The following is a 21,641-nucleotide window of genomic DNA, read 5'->3' on the forward strand; positions in this document are numbered from 1 at the left end:
GGACCACATATTTTCACTTTATACATTAACGATCTAGATGAAGGAACTGAGGGCATTCTGGCTACATTTGCAGATGATACAAAGATGGTTAGAGGGCCAGGTAGCATTGAGGAGGTGTCGAGGCTGTAGAAGGATTTGGACAGGTTAGAAGAATGGGCAAAGAAGTGGCAGATGGAGTCCATCGTTGGAAAGTGTGAGGTCATGCACTTTGGTAGGAAGAATAGAGAAATGGACTATTTTCTAAATGGGGAGAAAATTCAAAATCTTAAGTGAAAAGGGACTTGGGAGTTCTATTCCAGGATTCTGTCAAGGTTAACTGGCAGGTTGAGTCAGTAGTTAGGAAGGCAAACACAATGATGGCATTTATTTTGAGATGACTCGAGTATTAAAGCAGGATATATTTCTGAGGCTTTTCAACGCTCTGGTCAGATCACATTTGGAATATTTGCACAGTTTTGGGCCCATATCACAGCAAGGATGTACGGGTCATGGAACGTGTTCAGAGGAGATTCACAAGAATGATCCCAGGAATGAAAAGCTTAACATACAAAGAACTTTTGAGGATTTTGGGTCTATATTCTATGGTGTTTAGAAGGATGAGGGGGGAATCTAATTTAAACATGCAGAATACTGAATGATCTGGACAGAGTAGATGTTGGGAAGTTGTTTCCATTGGTAGGAGAGACTAGGACCCATGGTCATAGCCTTAGAATAAAGGGAAGACCTTGTGGAATGGGGATAAGGAGAAATGTCTTAAGCCAAAGAGTGGTGAATCTATGGAATTCATTGCCACAGAAGGCTGTGGAGCCCAGATCATTGAGTATATTTAAGATTGAGATACAGAGGAACCTCTATTATCCGAATATTGGATTATCCGGCAAGATTGCAAGGTCCTGATGGAGAAAGTGAGGACTGCAGATGCTGGAGATCAGAGTCGAGAGTGTGGTTCTGGAAAGACACAGCAGGTCAGGCAGCATCCGAAGGGCAGGAGAATCGACGTTTCAAGCTTAAACCCTTCATCTTGGCTAAACTACATCCTCCGGCATTTAATTATCCGAAATTTGATTAACCGAACGAAATATTACCCGCCTATGTTCTTCACATTATCGAGGGTCCTCTGTACATAAGCTCTTGAGTATGAAGGGAATCAAGGGTTACAAGGAGAAAGTGGGAGAGTTGGGTTAAGAAACTTATCAGCCATGATTTAATGGCAGAGCAAACTCGATGGGCTGAATGCCCTATTTTCTGCTCATACATCTTATTTTTTTTTACTGAGGTTATGAACTTTCAGTGTTTCTATCACCAGGGTCTGCGGAAGCTCAGACTTTGAGCATTTTTAAGGTAGAGTTAGTCTTGATGAAGGGTCCTGCCCAAAACACCAACTCTGCTGCTTGACCTGCCGTGCTTTTTTCCAGCTCCATGTTATCAGAGTCAGAGATTAGATGCCGGGTTATTAGCAGCAAACACGTTTATGGAGTTGGGGGTGGGTAAAAGGCATTGAAATGTTCCATCAGTCATAAAAGAGACAAAAAAAACTGCAGATACTGGAGTCCAATGTAGATGATGTAATCATGAGGCACAAAATGGCAGAGCAGGCTCAATGGGCTGAACGGTCTTCTCCCAGTTTCCACAGCCGTTGTTATTTTCTGTATACAGCTTGGTTCCCTCTAGAATTATTATATGCATTGTATTTGTTATAATTACTTGTTATTTAAGAGAAAGATTCCATGTTAGAGCAATGGTGATCCAATATCTAACATTGGTGGCTCACAGTGGCACATCCGAACCACGGACATCCAGAATGGACTGGATGACTGACAGGATTGCGGAGAAGGCGGTAGTAGATGAGCGTCGCGCAGATCGAAACGCCGGCGCAGGCGGGGTTTGATTACTTCTCCCTGAATTTGTATGCGTGTGTGTTTATCTCGGGTCTTGGAGGCTCGAGCCGGATCATGAACGCGTCATAAAGGAGCTCGAGGAGAGTACGCGAGAAAGGATTCGGGCTGCAGTCATGACTAACGGTAAATTTTCAAAATCACCCAACGCCCGTTTCCATCGACGGCCCCGCAGCAAGGTCGCTGCAACCAGCGGGCGAGAGCCGAGACGCGCGGATTGAGGACGTGGCTAGTGGGAGAAAGTAGGCCTCTAGGCTGGTGTGCGCTGGGTCAGGCCATGCTGTTGGTAGTGTTTGAGTACCGGCGCTTTCTCATTCGTCCCGGATTTAAGACTGTATTTAGAAGCCAGTTACCTCCGGCCTGAAGTCAGTGGTTTCGCGCGGGGTTCCGAGCGCGTTTGCCAGTCAGTCAAACTTGAATGCGGAAGTGTGCGGGGTGCTGAGTGATTGACAGGTGCCCGATCCAACTGGTAGGCTGCTGCCTTCATTCTTTTGTTGTTGTCACCAATCGCGGCGGAGGAGGCGGACTGAGGACGGTATGAAGTTAGGTTGGCCGCACATACACCCCCCCAATCGACTCTGGGTGAATCACTGCGGGTCTTACCCTCAGTCAGTTCGAGGTTATGTTGGGGTACAATTCTGTCTGACCCAGGCACTCCACTCAATGACTGTTGTCGGAGTGAATGCTGGGGTTTAAAAAAAAACCCCAAAGAACCGCGGATACAGGAAATCAGAAACAGAAATTGCTGGAGAAACTCAGTGGGTCTGGCAACATCTGTGGAGAGAAGGGAGAGTTAACGTTTCAGGTCTAGTGATCCTTCTACAGAAGAACAGGTTCTCTGACCTGCGTGAGTCGTCCCATCCATTTCTGTTTCTTAGATTCTCAACAGTATGAAAGCAGGCTATTCGGTTCATTGAGTCCATACTGATTCTCCAAAGACCATCCCACCAGACTCCTCCTATTAACCCTGCATCTCCTATGGCCAACCCACCCAACCTGCACAACTTAGAACTGTTTGAGGAAACCAGGCCATCCAGAGGAAACCCATGCACAGAAGCTAGAATCAACCCGAGTCCCCAGTGCTATGAGGCAGCAGTGCTAACCACTAAGCTACTGTGCCACCCACTTCAAATTGCATACACAGTCTATGCTCCTACCTTATATGATTTAACTGCTAATAAGGGCATTTGTTTCCATTAAACAAGGGTCCAGGAAGCTCAGGAACAGAAGGATCTTTGGGTGCTTGTCCACAGATCCCTGAAGGCAGCAGAACTAGTTAATAGGGTAATTAAAAAGGCAAACATCCTATTTACCTTTGTCAGTTGTGGCATACATTATAAAAACAGGGAGGTTTTGTTGGAGCTGAACAAACCTTTGGTCAGGCCACAGTGGGGGTATGATGCAATTGGGGAGAAAGTGAGGGCTGCAGATGCTGGAGATCAGAGCTGAAAATGTGTTGCTGGAAAAGCGCAGCAGGTCAGGCAGCATCCAAGGAATAGGAGAATCGACGTTTCGGGCATAAGCCCTTCTTCATTCCTGAAGAAGGGCTTATGCCTGAAACATCGATTCTCCTGTTCCTTGGATGCTGCCTGACCTGCTGTGCTTTTCCAGCAACACATTTTCAGGTATGATGCAATTGGGGTAACCACACTTCAGGAAGGATGTCATTGCACTGGAGGGGATGCAACAGAGATTCACCAGGATGTTGCCTGGGCTGGAGCAGTTTTGTTATGAAGAGCAGGTGGATAATCTCTGTTTGTTTTCTTTCAAGCAGTAAAGGCTAAGAGAACTTGAGTTGAGATAGGTTATAAAATGGGGCAGCATGCTGGCTCAGTGGTTAGCACTGTTACCTTACAGTGCTAAGGATGTGGGTTCAATTCCAGCCTTAGGTGATTGTCCAAAAACTACACGACATTCTTCCTGTGTCAGCATGGGTTTCCTCCCATAGTCTAAAGATTTGCAGGTAAGTGGATTGGCCATGCTGGAATTATCTGTAGTGTGCCGGGATGTGCAGGGTATGTGCATAAGTGTGGGATTACAGGGATACGGTGGGGGTTTGGGTGGGAGGCTTTTCTGAGGGTTGGTGTGGACTTGATGGACCAAATGGCCTCCTTCCACACTCCAGGGGTTCTATAAGAGGGGCATGGATAGAAAGCAAGGAATAAGGAAAACATTTTTACTGAGTGGTGAGAATTGGGAGTGCCTTGCCTGGGAAGGTATTTGAATTGGGAAACCTTAACTTTTTAAAAAGTACTTGAGTGAGCACTTGGGTGAGATTTCACAACATTAAATGCTATGGGCCAAGAGCTGGAAAGTGGGACTAGTGTAGATCGAGTGAGTAACTTTTTTTTTGTTGGTGGAGATGGGACAGGATGAAAGACCTCTTTCTGTACTATGTAATTCAATGGCATAAACTCCTGAATAGAGAACCTCTCTCAAGGAAGGCCTGACTGTTATGCAGTTTGCATTAGGTTACACCTTTTTAATTACATTGTATGTTTGTCATGCAATAAATCTTAAGGCTATACTGGAGAAGTTCTAATGAATCCATATGAGTTTATTTTGTCTGATATGGATGCATACTTTTCCTGACTATACTTGTTGAAGCACAGAAAAATGAGAGAAAGGTTGACAAGATGATAGGACCCAAAGAATAATGCAAATGAATTGAAATTGAATTGAATTTGAATTTATTGTCATGTGTACTGAGCCACAGTGAAAAGCTTTGTCTTGCGAGCAATAGAGACAGATCACAAAGTTAAGTAGCATAGATAGTAAATAATAGGTAAACAGCAGTAAAAACAAAAACACAGGTACAAGCGAATGTTAAGAGTTTGAGTCCATTCACTATTCTAACAGCAGTAGGATAGAAACGGTTACAAAAACGCTGGTGCCTGTGTTCAGGCTTCTGTACCTTCTCCCCAATGGTAGAGGTTGTAGAAAAACATTGCCCGGGTCTTTGAGAATGCTGGCAGCCTTTTCTTGACAGCAGGCCTGGTAGATGGATTCTATAGATGGGAGGTTAGCCTTTGTGATTGTCCGGGCTGAAGTTCACCACTCTCTGTAACTGTCTCTGATCTTGAATGGTACAGTTGCTATACCAGGTAGTGATATATCCAGACAGAATGCTCTCGATGGCTCACCTATAAAAGTTGGCAAAATTTCCTCAGCTGCCTGAGGAAGAAGAGACGCAGTTGGGCCTTTGTAACCAGTGCGTCCACATGAAGAGTCCAAGAAAGCTTGTTGTTGATGACCACTCCCAGGAGCTTGACACTCTTCACTCCTTCCATCTCAGTGCTGTTAATGTGTAGGGGGGCATGAGTAACATCCCGCCGAAAATCAATAATGACTTCCTTGGTTTTGCTGGCATTGAGAGCTAGGTTGTTCCCAGTGTAACAACCTGCCAAAAGTCAATAATGAGTTCCTTGGCTTTGCTGACATTGAGAGCCTCGTTGTTCTCAGTGCAGCATTTTCCCAGGTCTTCCACCTCCCGTCTGTAGTCTGTTTCGTCGCCATCTGAGATTCGACCAACTATGGTGGTGTCATCAGCGAACTTGTAAATGGTATTAGTCTGGTACTTGGTGACGCAGTCATAGGTGTACAGTAGGGGCCTGGGGGGGGGGGGGGAGCGGCGGCAGTGTTGAGTATTAGTGAGGATGAAATATTGTCACCAGTCTTCAATGATTGTGGCCTGTGGGTTTGGAAACTGGGGATTCAGTTGCAGAGAGTGGGGCTTTGTCCGAGATCATTAAGTTTAGTAATCAGTCTTGAGGGGATAATAGTGTTGACTACAGTTCAGCCTTCAATGAATAGGTGTTCTTTGTATCAAGATATTCTAGGGAGGAGTGAAGGGCAAGTGATGTGGAACTGTTGGTCCGATAGGTAAATTGGAGTGGGTCAAGAGTAGTGGGGAGGCTGGGGTTGATTAATGCCATGACCAGCCTTTCAAAGCACTTCATGACCACCAAAGTTAGGGCCATTGGCCGGCAGTCATTGAGATATGCTGCATGAGCCGCCTTATGTACAGGGATGATGTTGGCCCTCTTGAAACAGGCAAGGACAGTGGTCTGCTGCCAGGAGAGGCTGAAAATGTCCGAGAAGACCTCTGCCAGGTGCATGGTGTATGGTGTGAGTGCACAGCCTGGTACTCCGTCTGCTCCCATCACTTTCCTTGGATTCACACAAAGGAGAACTGATCTGACCTCTGATGCAGTGACTGTTGGGATAGGTAACTAATTAATTAACAAATGTAATTAATGAAGTAGCTGCAGAGGTTGGACTGAGGACAGTACTCTAGCAACCTCCTATATAGATGTCCTAGAGCTGTGATGACTGACCTCCAACAACCACTACTATATCCCTTTGTGCCAAGTCTGACTCCAACCAGTGGGGAATTTTCTTCCTGAATCCCACCAACTCCAGTTTTTCCAGGGCTCCAAGATGACACAGTCCATCAAATCAGCTTTAATGTCAAGGGCAGTCACTCTGACCTTACCTTTGGGATTTGGCTCTTTTGTGTCCATGTTTGAATGAAGGCTGTGAAGATCAGGAGCTGAATGGCATGGGTGGAACTTAAGATTGTGTCAGTGAGCAAGTTATTGCTAAGCAAGTGCTGCTTGACATCACTGTTGATGATACCTTTCATTATTTTGCTGATACTCCGGAGGAGACAGATGGAATAGTGATGGGCTGGGTTGGCTTAGCTTTGCTTTTTATGTATAGGATATACCTGAAATGCAAGTCTTCAGAATTATTGCTGGAACATCGTCAAGGCCCATAGCTTTTGCAATATCCAGTGCTTGCAACCAAGTCTTGATGTAGAGTGAATTAAATTGGCTGAAAACTTGTATCTGAGATTCTGGGGACATTGGAGTATGTCAAAATGGATCATCTATACTGCATATTTGCCTGAAGCTTTTTCAAAGTCCTTCAGATTTCTCATCCTTGTTGATGTGATTGCCTTCCTCAATAATGGGAGATTCAGTCACAGTGGAGCATCTTCCTGCAGTTGTTTAATTGACTCCTATCATTCATGACTGTATGTGGCAGGGCTGCAGAGCTTTGATTTGATCGATCCATTGGTTGTGGAAACACTGGCTCTATCTGTCACTTGCTGCTTATGCTGTTTGATTTGCAAGTAGTCCTGTTCTTCTTACCTCACTAGATTGACACCTTATTTTTAGGTTTTCCTGGTGCTGCTTCTGGTATGCATTCTTCTTTGAACCAGGACAGATCTCCTGGCTTGATGGGAATGGTAGCATTGGTGAAGTTGCAGGTTGTGTTGGAGTACAATTTTACTGAGCCCATAGTGCCACGGAGATGCCCAGTCTTTAGTTGCTAGATCTATTTGAAACCTATCCCATTTAGCATGGTGAGAGTACCACACAGTACAATAGAGGGTATTCTCATAGTGAAGATGGACTTTGTCTCCAAAAGAACTGTGCAGTAGCCAATTTTAACGATAGTGTCATGAACAGATGCATCTACGGCACAGATTGTTGAAGATGAGTGCATGGACGAGTTGGACTGAAGGGTCTGTTTCCATGTTGTACATCTCTATGTCTCCAAATCTATAAGTATGTTTTTTCCCTCTTGGTACTTTCAGATTTAATCAGCTCAGTAGTGATGCTGCTGAGCCGCTCATGGTAGTGTACATTTAATTCCCCACCCAGAGCACATTCTGTGTCTTTTCTGTACTTGATTCTTTCAATGCTGCTCAACCTGGAGTACTGATTTATCATTCAAGAGGTTTGTGGTATGTGGTTATTTGCAGGAGGTTTTGTTGCCCATGTTTGGCCTGATACAATGTGACTTCTTATGGTCTAGAGTGAATATTGAGGATTTGTAGGGCAGCTCTTTCCATGCATATACCACTCTGCCACCAACTTTACGTTTGGTTTGCTCATGGAACAGGGCTTAACCAGGGATGGTAATGGTGTTGTCTAGAACATTTAGTGTAAAATATGATTCCATATGTGTGACTATTTTGGCTGTTGCTTGACCAGTTGTAAGACAGCTTTTCCAATTGTGGCAGAAGTCCTCGGGTGCTAGTAAGGAGTAGGCAGGGTCACTAGGGCTATGTTTGTGATTGTCGTTTTGGTGAGTTAGTCACTGCTGGGTGGTCTGTCCAGTTTCACTCCTTTTTGTTTAAGATTTTCTAGCAGTTGATACAACTGCATGTATACAAAAAAGCAGTATACTAAATAAGGTGAATTAGCTTGTGGTGCAGATCGAAATTGGCAGCTATGTTGTGGTGGGCATCACTGAGGTGTGGCTGGAAGGAGATCAGAACTGGGAGCTAAATATCCTAAGGTATACATCCTATCAAAAAGACCAGCAGGTGGGAAGAGACAGTGGGGTTGCCTTGAAAATGAAAAATGAAGAGAAGTCAATAGCCATGAATGAAGTAGGGTCAAATCATGTAGAATCTATGCGGGTAGAGTTGAGGAACCACAAAGGTTTAAAAAAAACGTAATGGGAGTTATCTACAGGCCTCCAAACAGTAGTCTGGATTTGGGGCATAAGGTACACCAAGAACAAAGAGTTCTTGGAGTAAAGATTCAGAGTTCCTTGAAAGTGGAGTCTTGGGTCCATAGTTTAGTGAAGAAGGTGTTTGGTATGCTTTCCTTTATTGGTCACCGCATTGAGTATAGGAGTTGGGAGGTCATGGTGCGGCTGTACAGGCCATTGGTTTGCCCACTTTAGGAATATTGTGTGTAATTCTGGTCTCCCTGCTATAGGAAGGATGTTGTGAAACTTGAAAGGGTTTAGAAAAGATTTGCAAGAATGTTGAGATGGTTGGAGGATTTGAGCTATAGTGAGAGGCTGAATAGGATGGGGCTGTTTTCCCAGGAGCATCAGAGGATGAGGGGTGACCTTATAGAAGTTTATAATATCATGAGGGACATGGATAGGATAAATAGACAAGGTCTTTTCCTTGGGGTGAAGAGTCCAGAACTAAAGAGCATAGGGTGAGAGAGGAAAGACTTAAAGGAGACCTAAGGGGTAACTTTTCATGCAGAGGGTGGTGTGTGTATGGAATGAACTACTAGAGGAAGTGGTGGAGGCTGGTACAATTGCCACATTTAAAAGGCATCTGGATGGGAATATAAATAGGAAGGGTTTAGAGGGATATGGGCCATGTGCTGGAAAATGGGACTCAATTAGGATATCTGGTTGGCATGGACTGGTTGGACCAAAGGATCTGTTTCCATGCTGTACGTCTTTATATCTGTGACTCTGAGATAGAAAAGGTGTGTAAGAAAGGCAAGGTTACAGTGATCCTGGGGGTTTTAAGTATGCAGGTGGTATAGGAAAATTAGGTTAGTAGTGGATCGCAGGAAAAGGAATTGTGTAATGTCTACCAGATAGCTTTTTGGAGCAGCTTGCGGTGGAGCCCACTAGGGAACAGGCAATACTGGATTTAGTGTTGTGCCATTAGGCAGACTTGATAAGGGAGCTTTAGATAAAAGAACCCTTAGGAGGCAATGACCATAATATGATAGAATTTACTCTGCAATTTGAGAGGGAGAAGGTGGAATCAGATGTAAGAGTATTACAGTTGAATCAAGTCAATTACAGTGGTATGAGAGAAGAGCTGACCAGAATTGACTGCGAGAGGACCCTAGTAGGAAAGTTAGTAGAACCACAATGCCAGGAGTTTCTAGGAGTAATTTGAGAGAGACACAGCAAAAATTCATCCTGAGGAAAAAGAAGCATACTCAAGGGAGGATGAGGCAACCATGGCTGACAGGGAAGTCAGAGATAGGATATAATGTGGTGAAGGGCAGTGGGAGGCTTACAAAGACCAACAGAGGACAATGAAGAGAGAAATAAGGAGAAGACTAAATATGAGGGTAAGCGAGCTGGTAATATTAGGGAAGATTGCAAGAGTCCCTTTAGATATATAAAGGGCAAAAGAGGACATTGGGCCACTGGAAATGATGCTGGAGAGATAGTAATGGGGAAATAAAGAAATAGCTTAAGAACTAAATAAGTATTTTGCATCAGTCTTCACGGTGGAAGAAATGAGTAACATCCCAAAAATTCAAGAGACTCTGGGCAGAGATGGATATAGTGGCCATCACCAAAGGGAAGATGCTAGAAAAACTGAAAGGTCTGAAATTGGATAAATTATTTGAACCAGATGGGCTATACCCCAGAGTTCTGAAGGAGATGGCTAAAGAGATAGTGAAACTTTAGTAGTGATATTTCAGGTATCATTGGAGTCAGGGAGGGTCCCAAAGGACTGGAAAAACACTACTATAACTCCATAATTTAAGAAGGAAGCAAGGCAAAATCATAGACTGATTAGCCTGACCTTAATCATTGATAAGTTTTGGAGTCCATTGTGAAGGATGAGATTTCTGAATACTAGGAAGTGCATGGTAAAATAGGGCAAAGTCAGCATGCTTTCATCAAGTGGAGGTCATGCCTGACAAATCTGTTATAATTCTTTGAGGAGGAAACAAGCAGGTTAGACCAAAGAGAGCCAATGGATGTTATCTATCTGGACTTCCAGAAGACCTTTGATAAAGTGCCGCACAGGAGGCTGCTGAGTAAAATAAGGGTCCATAGTGTTCAAGGCAAGGTACTAGCATGGAGAGAAGATTAGCTATCTGGCAGAAGACAGAGTGGGGATAAAAGGGTCCTTTTCAGAATGGAAGCCAGTGATTAGCGATGTTCCATAAAGGTCAGTGTTAGGACCACAACTTTTCGCCTTCTCCATTAAGGATCTAGATGAAGGAACTGAGGATTTCTGGCTAAGTTTGCAGATGGTACAAAGATAGGTGGAGGGGCAGGTCGTATTGGAGGTGGTGGGCAGACTGCAGAAAGATTTCGACAGATTAGGAGAGTGGGCAAAGAAATGGCAAATGGAGTACAATGTGTGAAAATGTAAGGTCATGCACTTTGGTCAGAAAAAGAGGCATGGACTATTTTCTAAATGGGGAGAAAATTCAGAAGTTTGAAGTGCAAAGAGAGTTGGGAGTTCTAGTTCAGAATCTCTTAAGGTAAACTTGCAAATTGAGCCGGTAGTTAGGAAGGCAAATACAGTGCTGTCGTTCATCTTGAGAGGACTAGAATTGACAAGTAAGATTGTGCTTCTAACATTTTGTAAGGCTCTGGTGAGCCCACATTTAGAATATTGTGGAGAAAGTGAGGACTGCAGATGCTGGAGATCAGAGCTGAAAATGTGTTGATGGAAAAGCGCAGCAGGTCAGGCAGCATCCAAGGAACAGGAGAATCAACGTTTCCTGAAGAAGGGCTTATGCCCGAAACGCCGATTCTCCTGTTCCTTGGATACTGCCTGACCTGCTGCGCTTTTCCAGCAACACATTTTCAGTTTAGAATATTGTGAACAATTTTGGATCCCGTACCTCAGGAAAGATGTATTGGCCCTGGACTGCATCCAGAGGAGGTTCTTGAGAATGATCCCAGGAATGAAAGGCTAAACATTTGAGGAACGTTTGAGGATTCTGGGACTATGCTTGATGGAGCTTAGAAGGATATGGGGGTGCTGATTGAAACTTACAGAATACTGAACGGCCTGGACAGAGTGGACGTTGGGAAGATGTTTCCATTGGCAGAAGAGATGAGGACCTGAGGGCATAGCCTTTGAGTAACCGGAAGAACTTTTAGACCTGAGATAAGGAGAGACTTCTTCAGCATGAGAGGTGAATCAGTGGAATTCATTGCCACAGAAGGCTGTGGAGGCCAGGTCATTGAGTATATTTAAAAGAGAGATAGATAAGTTCTTGATTGTCAAGGGGATCAGAGGTTATGGGGAGAAAGCAAGAGAATGGGGTTGAGAAACCTATCAGCCATGATTGAATGGCGGAGCAGACTCGATGGGCTGAATGGCCTAATTTCTGCTCTTATGGTCTTATGAATTACTCTTTCAGCCATCTCAAAGGGCATTTACAAATCAATTACAAATCACCTTGTTGGTCAAGCCAAGTAAGGACAGCAGTTTTCTTTCCTAAAGGACATTAGTGAGCAGATGGAAGTTTGTAACAATTTAGTGATTTCATGGTCATCAGTAGACTTTTATTTCCAGATTTTCAGTGAATTCAACTTTCACCATCTATAGTAATAGAATTAGTAGTATCTGTTCTCAAAGGGGTCTTGTGAGTTGTTATCTTTTAATGACAGTATTGTCATCCTTGACTTTCAATTCAACAATAAGTACTACTTTAGGTATTTTATTTAACAAGAGTTCATTCATTTTAGAAGTTGACCCTACTTGTTTCTCTGATTACTGAGTCATGCTCACTGGATTGACATGCTGTAGTTGGGAGTGTCATCTCAAAACTATTGATTGCTAAAGAGATTCTGGTTAAGAAGCAGAAAATAGGAGCAGGAGTAGGCTATTCAGAGCTTTCCACAATGAAATATGATCATAGTTGATTATCTGACGTCTTAATCTGTTCCCACTTTGCATTGAAAACTATATCTAACTACATCTTGAAAACACTAAATCATAGAATTATAGAGCGCATAACAGGTCCTTCAGCCTATTTGAGTCTGCACCAACCAAAAAAAACTATTCTACATCTACACCAGTCTCTCTTTCCAATACTTGGCCCATAGCCTTGAATGTCATGACACTTTAAACACTCACCCAAGTATGTTTTAAAGGTTGAGGTTTCTGCCTCAAATACTGTTCCAGGCAGTGCATTCCTAATTCCCAATACCCTTTGGGTGAAAAATATTTTCCTCAATTCCTTCTAAACCTCCTGCCTTTCACCTTAAAATTATGTCCCTCTTTGTTATTAACCCTTCAACAAAGGAGAATAGCTGCTTTCTATCTGCCTGACCATGCCTGCATAATGTTGTTCACCTCAGTCAAATCCCTGCTCTAAAGAAACCAACCTGAGCTTATCCAGCCTCTCTTGATACCTAAAGTACTCCAATCCAAGCAAAATCCTGATGAATCTTTTTCATTCCCTCCAGTGCAATCACATCCTTCTTAGTGCGGTGCACACAGAACTCTAGTTGTGGCCTAACCAAAGTCCTGAACAGCACCAACAAAAACTCCCTATAATTTATGCCGTATACCTTCCTAACTATCCTTTAACCCCCACATGATCATACTACACAATTTTTATATTTCACAAATAATAAGGAACGTAGCACTGATCCCTGTGATTTGCCTCTATTTATATACACACACACACACACACCCTTCCTCCACCACTCTGTCTCCCACAATTTTGGATCACGGAAAAACAGAAGTTACAAGAGAAATTCAGTGGGTCCAGATGCCTTTAACTTCTTTATCAGTCTCTCACTGGACTTTGTCAAGGGCTTTGCTGAAATCCATATAATTACACTACACTCCTCTGCACAGCTGGTCACTCCTCTCAAAATTGAATCAATTTTTTTAGGTATGACCTCCCTCTGCTAACTCCCTGATCAAACCTTGCCTCTGTAAGTGAACATTAATTCTTTAAAAATTTTCTTCTACAGTTTCCCTATCACAGATGTGAAACTCACTGGTCTACAATACTCTGGTTTATCTCTATAACCCTCTTGAAAAGTGGGTCCATATTGGCTGTCTTCTAACACCTTCCCTGTGGCCAGATAGGATCTAAAAATTTGGATCAGAGTCCCTGTAATTTCCTCCCTCTTCTATTACAGTAGCTGGGATACTCATGATTTGTCCACTTTTCAACCTGCTAAAACCTCCAGTGCCTCATCACCTCTTCTGTCAAACTGCTCAAGAGCCTCCCAGTCCTTCTACCTAAATTCTGTACCGACATCCTCTTTCTTCTCCAAAGTGAATATGAATTACTTGTTTAACACCCTACCAGTGTCCTCTGACTTCACACCAAGATTGTCTCTTTGTCCATAATGAGTCCTATTTTTTTCCCTTGTTAGGCTTATGGAATAATTTGGGATTCTTCCTAAACTTACTTTTCTATCTTGCTGGATTACCATTAGCCATTCTTTTGTCAGCCAACTTGCAGTGTCTCTCCCCCGACCTCTTTGTTCCTGCTCTTCAACATAATTACCACCATTTCCTAGCTAGAATCAATTCTGAATAAGGGTTACTGGACCCAAAATGTTGACTCTGCTTTCTCTCCACAGATGCTGCCAGTCCTTTTGCGTTTATTTCAAATTTCCAGCATCCACAGTTCTTTTATTTTATGTTATACGTTATGATAGTCACTGTTACAGACACTTATGAGAACCTGAATATTAAATCTTACTCCAAGATTCTAAACTGACCTGTCCACATTACATCAACATAGTTGGTGGGGCTTAAACTACTCTTTTCTTGTGCCTTTTACGCTCTCCTAATTGCTTTCTTAAATTCACCCTGCACTTTTTATACTGGACTCGGGTAAAAAGCCAGCAAATTAAAAGCCTCTCTTCTCTTTCTTATGCAGTCCTAAATATTAGCGATTTTTGAGAAGATTTGTAGCTCAAGTGGTTGATAAGTATGTAAGTTAGGTTGCTGAGCTTGAAGGTTTGTCTTCAGACGGTTTGTCACCATTCTATGTAACATCATCAGTGAGCGTTTCCAGTGACATGCTGGTGGTATGTCCTGCCTCTCTATTTATAGGTCTTGGTTTCTTAAATTGGCTGATGTCATTTCCGGTTCTTTATTTCAAGGGAAGGTAGGTAGGATCTAAATCGATGTGTTTATTGATGGAGTTCTGGTTAGAGTGCCATCTCTGTCAGAATTCTTGTGCGTGTCTTTGTTTCACTTGTCCTAGGATGTGTGAGGTGTCCTTCTTTGTCTCTGTTTAGAAACTAGTAATAGTGGGTTGTGTCTTTTGGTGGCCAGTTGGTATTCACGTTTCCAGGTGGCAGGTTTGCTGCTAATTTGTCTGATGTGTTTTTTTACAGTTCTTGCATGGTATCTTGTAAATGACGTTCATTTTGCTGGTGGTATCTAATGGATCTTTAGGTTAACTAGTCATTGTTTAAGTGTGTTGGTAGGTGTGTGGTCTACCATGATGCCAACGGGTCTGAGTAGTCTGGAAATCATTTCTGACATGTCTTTGATGTAAGGGAATGTGGCAATAATTTTTGGTTGCATTGTGTCTGCTTGGTTGGGTTTGTTTCTGAGGAATTGGTGGATTGTGTTTATTGGGTATCTGTTTTTCTTGAAAACATTGTATAGATATTTTTCTTATGCTTTTTGTAGTTCTTGGGTGCTGCAGTGTGATTGTAGCTCATTGAAATAATGTTTTGATGCAGCTCTGTTTGTAGGTTTTGGGATGATTGCTTCTGAAGTTAAATATTTGGTCTGTGTTTGTTGTTTTTCTGTAGACACTGCTTTGAGGCTCTCCATTAACTGTACATTCAACTGTCAAATCTAGAAATGGGAGCCTGTTGTCATTCTCCTCCTCTTGTGAATTTTATGCCTGTCAGGATATTGTTGATGGTGTTGTATGTTTCCTCTAATTTGTTCCGTATTGTGATGACAGATGTCATCCATGTAGCGGACCCAAAGTTTGGGTTGGACAGATGGGAGGAACGCCAACTGGCCACCAAAAGACATGACCCACTATCACTAGTTTCTATACATACGAACAAAGAAGGACAACACACACATCCTAGGAGAGGCGAAACAACGACGAGCACGAGAATCCTTAGAGGCATGGCACTCTAACCAGAGCTCCATCAATAAACATATTGATTTAGGTACTATCTACCTCCCCTTGAAAAAAAGAACCAGAAATGTCATCACCCACCTTAAGAAACCAAGACCTATAAATAGAGAGGTGAGACATACCACCAGCACTTCAACAGAGACTCTCACTGATGACGAGTGTGGTGACAAAATGTCTGAAAACAAACCTTCAAGCTCAGCAAGCTAATTTACATACTTAGTCCTAAATATTCCAAGACATCCAGGGTTCGCTGGGCTTGTTGGTCCTATATGTCATCTTTAAAGGGACTAGACTTATGGTCTCCTCAATTGTGATGTGCCCCCACCCCTGTTCGCCTGTTCTGCTGTAGATTTACCCAGGAGTAGTTTTCAGTCTAGTCTAGCGTCAACCACTTGGTGACAGAGGATTCCGCAGACTCTCCACTCTCTGGATGAAGAAATTTCTCATCTTGGTCCTAAGTGGCTAAACATCTACCCTTTTAGACCGTGAGCTGTGTTCTGGCATCAGCCATTTTAGGGAGCATCCTTCCTGTGCTAAAGGCAACTATGATCTATGGTACTTTTTAAGGTAGACAAAGAAAGACAAACTTGTAGTCACTGAGTGCTTTCCATGATCACCAGAAGTGTTTTACAGCCAGTGACTTACTTACAAAATGTAGACACTGTTTGTACTAGGAAATGTGAGAGCCAGCAAACTCCTACAAATAGCAGCATGATAATGACCAGATAATATAAGCATATGTGATGTTGATTGGGGGATAACTATTAGCTAGAGTACTAGGGATACTTCCCATCTTTTTCAAAAAGGATTGTACCCTTATTAAAATCTTTACACCAGCAGTTGGATGGGACCTTGCCTAAATGTCTCATCTTCAAGATGGCATCTCCAACAGTGCAACATTTCCCTGGTTTCAGAAGTCTCAACCTTGCTCTTCAGTTTTTATGACTGGTTTTGTGTTTGACAATTGCTTCCAGTGTTAAAGCAGATAGTAAGTACATTTCATGTCTGTGTGGTTTCATATCAAATAATTAATAGTTGTGACTTAATTTTATGTTGATCAGAGAAAATTGCTGAATACTAAAGTTTTTTTAGACTAATGCCCAAACAACATTTGCTTGTATTTAGGTTCCATATGCTGCTTTATTTAGCCCAAGTAACACTATTTTCAGATCACACCTGCTTTAATCCATCAAAATGTGCTTGCAGCATTAATCTTTGGAATAAACATCACTTTTCAGTTGAAATTAATAAATATCTCTTCTGTACAGAATTCTAAATGATTTAAGGATGTGCTCAATGTTTTCTGTTCACATGTCTAATGCAAATCTTTGCTTTTGTGTGAAAGATTTTAATGCAATAATTCACAAAGAAGAGAAATTCTCAAACAATAAATAACAATAGAGCCAGGTTACTTGCAGACTTTCGATTTGAACTTCCTAAACAAAACCAGGGCTTTGACTTCTCACATGATTACTTAAAAGGCATCTGGATGGGTATATAAATAGGAAGGATTTAGAGGGATATGGTCAAGTGCTAGTAAATGGGACTGGATTAAATTAAGATATCTGGTCAGCATGGACAGGTTAGATAGAAGGGTCTGTTTCTGTGCTGTACATCTCTATGACTTGTCAGTCATTTGAATTAAATGACCCAGTGATTATTTATTAGACATAATTTTGAAGGTGCGTAACAGTGGATGAAAACAATCGACAGAAGACAAACGGGTGCTCTGTGATGCCTTAAGCTTTATCATGTTCATCACCAACAGAGAAGTAAAAATGAAACACTTTACAAAACCTGAAAATGTTTCCCTGAATTTTCCTGGACATTGATAGCTAATCCTGAAGATTCAGCTGATTTTACAGCTACATTTTTTTTTGTGTGCAGTGATTTCTGTCTCCATCACACAATCATCCCTGCTCTGTCTCATTGTCTTCTGAATCTTCTCTTTTAACCTGCTTAAATGTGCCGTAGTGCAAAACCTGTTTCTTTTTCTTTATTAGCACCAAATCCTTTATCCATTCAGCTGTTCTCACTGACCCCTAATCTATACTTGCTCCTGGTTAAGCAACAGTTGTTGTCTTAACAATTCACGTTCTTGTTTTCATGTTCCTGCATTACTTTGCCCTCCATTTCTCTTTAATTTCCTGCAGCGCACACACCTCTGGGATACCTGTTTTGTGTCATGATCCTCATGATTTTATTTGCTGTATGATTGTTATTTGTACCTTTAGCTGCCAAAGCCCAACACACAGATGGAAGGATACAGGAAGGGAATTCCTATCTACAACTCTTTGCTCCTTTCAATCCTGCTTAAAATTAACCAATCCTTTCATCTTCTGCAGTACTCTACAAATATTTTTTTGGTTATGCTAGGTATTTTACATTCCTTCTTGTGGCCTTTTGATTCAACCTTTTATAAAACCTTTATCATTCACCACATGAGAAGACCAAAACTGGCTGGTTTTATGTTATCATATGGAATTGCCCTGAAATTACAACCTATTTTCTTTGGCTGTCACTTGGCGCTTCTCATGGACCTTAGAATTGTACAATACAGTGCAGATCTTTTCTTTACAATCTATAAAGTAGCAAGCTGTGTATGCTTTGTGTTGTTCTGCCCACATTCACAACCCTACATTTCATCTCTGTTAACTACTATTTGCCAGTTTGCAGACCCGCTCTCCTATCATAGATTTGCAGTACATTTTTCTTATTCACAAATGTATTAGTAGTACAAACCTCTGTGTTTCATCCGCAACTAGTGGGGTGGTTGAACTTTTAGAGTAGGTCATTAGTAAAGATAATGAAAAGCACTGGCACTAACACTGGTAAAAATACAAGGCATTTGCCAGTAGCCACATACATTATTGTCGAAGCATTATTTACAACTGCACACACTTCATGACTTACATTTCAAATACCGTACAACATCTAATAGTAATTTTCAGGTTACATTTGGTGGGGGAATAATAATTAAAGGTAAGATTTTAATTCTGTAAAGGAACATAATAAAACCTGAGCAATATTTGCACCTTTTCAAGTGAACTTTGAATGCACTTGCTCCATATTTATCAGCTAGATTTTGTAGCTCTGAAGGAATGTGTGTTCTGCATGGTACAAAAGCTTTATTTTGAGCAGCAGTCCTGGGAAAGTTGTTAGTACAATACAAATGGCTGGACTTTTGCACTCAGTGGGGAATGGTGTTGGCATTTACTCTGGCGAACAGATTTTCTTTGTTCTGCTGCACTGTGCTTGCAGGATTCTGAAGCTGAATCAGCTTGCTGCCTGTGGATGTGGGACTTTGGGTGAACAGAGCAAGTGACTATACATTGTCTTAACTAATCAGATGATATAGTCCTTATTGAGACATCAGAAGTATATTGGTACTGTATGTAAGTTATAATATTTAATTCAATTCAAATCTTCTAACAAAATTAATAGGGAGAGCAATTTGGAATTGAGAGCGAACTTAGAAAAAACATGCATTGCAAGTTTTTTTTTAAATAAATGTCCACCAATAATTAAAAGACTACCTATTTGCACCTCTGTGATAGCACTGGCCCAGCTCATCTAATGCTGCCTTTGTTAGAATTAACTATTCCAATGAACTAATGATTAGTCTCCCACACTTTAATCCTCCATAAACTTCAGGGCATCCAAAACACTGCTGATCTTGTTGTAACTGGCAGCAAGCCCTGACATATCCTCCCATGCTGTCTGACTTGCCTTGACTATGGTTAAGCAACATATAATGTTAAAACTCTCATCCTTCAAGTTCTTCTATTCCTGTTTCTGTGATTTACAAATCCTCAACTCTTCAAGTTATCTCTTCAGCAAACCAAGTTTTAATTGTGCCACTATTTGTGATCATGCATTCAGTTGCCAAAGCTCAAAACTTCCAGAATTTCTTCCACCTCTGTACCTCCTTTCTTCCTTTATGTCACTCCTTAAAACTTGCTGTTTTGACCAACGTTTGGTCATCTGACCTAATGTCTTATTATGTGGCTTCGTGTTATATTTTGTTTTGTAAAATGCCTATAAAGAGTCTCGGGATACTTTGTTAAAGATGCTATGAAATATAAGTTGTTGTAAAATCTGAAAACATGAGAATTCAAATTTATAACAGCAAATTTGCAGTGCAGACAAGTCGTTTGACTAATTAAATACTGTAATTCCATCTTAAACAAGTAATTCAATGCTGTGTTTCTTGTCAATATGTGTAGCAAATCTTAAGGAGCAATATTTGGCAAATCTAACTTCCTTGTTTCTGTATTTAATTGTGCATGTGCAGATGCTGAAAGTTGCTGTCTGCTTTATTCCTATGTCGTGATGAATGCGGATGGCCTCACCATTACTCTTACCACAAACACAAGTCCATTAGGTGCAATGTTGAAGTTCAGTTACAAAATAAGTCTTGTAATGTTTTAAACACCTTGTAAAACGTTCCCTAATCAAAGAGCAGTAAAACTTTCAATATCCACAGCCTGTTTTTATTAACACAACTGGAAGGGAGAGGGTGAACTGCCAGCTGTCGTGGTGCGTATAGGCTCCAGTGATATAGATAATAAATGAGATGAGGTCCTACAAGCAGAATTTGGAAGTTAGGAGCCAAGTTAAAACGTAGGACCTCAGTGAAAGTAATCTCCGGATTGATACCAGTGCCACATGCTAGTGAGAGTAGAAATGAAAGAGGCAGGATAAATGAGTGGCTTGAGAGATTGTGCAGAATGGAGAGTTTCAGATTTTTAGGAAACTGGGACTGGTTCAGGAGAGGGGGTAGCAGGGTTGGAATATAACAAATCAGACGGTCTTCATCTGGGCAGGACAGGAGCCAATGTCCTAGAGGATGTTTTTGCTCTATTGGGTAAAGTTTAATCCAATGTGCAAGGAGGATGGGAACCAAATGAGGTTAGCTGACAGTTAGAAGATAATAACCAAAGCCTGTAAGGATCTAGATAATGAAGTCAACGTGACTAAGGGGAAGAGTGGGCAGGAAGCCCACGTAAAGAAGTAAAAACAATGACTGCAGATGCTGGAAACCAGATTCTGGATCAGTGGTGCTGGAAGAGCACAGCAATTCAGGCAGCATCCGAGGACAGGCAAAATCGACGTTTCGGGCAAAAGCCCTTCATCAGTCTTCCAGCACCACTGATCCAGAAAATAATGTTGCCAGTAGATCCAAAGAAAGGGAATTGTGTTCCGAGGCGGAAGATGAGGCGTTCTTCCTCCAGGCGTCTGGTGGTGAGGGAGCGGCGGTGGAGGAGGCCCAGCACCTCCATATCCTCGGCAGAGTGGGAGGGGGAGTTGAAATGTTGAGCCACTGGGCGATTTGGTTGATTGGTGCGGGTGTCTCGGAGATGTTCCCTAAAGCGCTCGAGACAGGTGGTCTGAAGTGCATTTATTTTAATGCAAGAAGAGTAGTAGGTAAGGCAGATGAACTTAGGGCTTGGATTAGTACCGGGGAGTATGATGTTATTGCTGTTACTGAGAATTGGTTGAGGGAAGGACAAGATTGGCAACTGAATATCCCAGGATATAGATGCTTCAAGTGGGATAGAGAGGGAGATAAAAAGGGCGGAGGAGTTGTATTACTGGTCAGACAGGATATCACAGCTGGAGGACGGCATTATGAAGGACTTGAGCAGTAAGGCAATATGAGCAGAACTCAGAAATGGGAAGGGTGGGATAACAATGTTGGGGTTGTACTGCATCTCTCATTCGCTATTGGGAGGCCTGAAGTACAAATATGTAGACAGATTATGGAAAGATGTCGGAGGTGGTGGTGGTGGGTGGAGATTTTGATTTTCTCAACATTGACTGAGATTCACTTAGTGTTGGGAGATTTAGATGGAGCAGATTTTATAAGAAGCATCCAGGAGGGTTTTCTCGGCAGTATGTAAATAGTCCAACTCTGGAAGGTGCCATACTGGACCTGGTGTTGTGGAATGAGCCTGGCCATGTTGTTGAAGTTTCAGTGTGGGATTATTTGGGAATAATAATCACAATTCCATAGGTTTTAGAATATTCATGGACAAATGCTAAATTGGGGGAAGGCCAATTATAGCAAAATTTGTCTGGAGTTGGGAAATGTGGGTTGTTTGAGCAGAGCTGCTGTTGG

At 42.0% G+C, this 21,641-nt stretch overlaps 1 protein-coding gene across 1 annotated transcript in view; it reads left to right on the forward strand.

Annotated features, from left to right (window-relative positions):
* Positions 1 to 1,270: 1,270 nt before the first annotated feature.
* Positions 1,271 to 21,641, forward strand: part of tmem167b (transmembrane protein 167B) — a 31,642-nt gene continuing 11,271 nt past the window's right edge. The window contains exon 1 of the mRNA XM_043716759.1: positions 1,271 to 2,021. Coding sequence (XP_043572694.1) covers positions 2,012 to 2,021 — 10 coding nt within the window. The 5' untranslated portion in view covers positions 1,271 to 2,011. The remainder of the gene's footprint in view (positions 2,022 to 21,641) is intronic.

The sequence above is a fragment of the Chiloscyllium plagiosum genome, chromosome 26, assembly GCF_004010195.1.
Source record: "Chiloscyllium plagiosum isolate BGI_BamShark_2017 chromosome 26, ASM401019v2, whole genome shotgun sequence".
NCBI classification, from domain to species: domain Eukaryota; kingdom Metazoa; phylum Chordata; class Chondrichthyes; order Orectolobiformes; family Hemiscylliidae; genus Chiloscyllium; species Chiloscyllium plagiosum.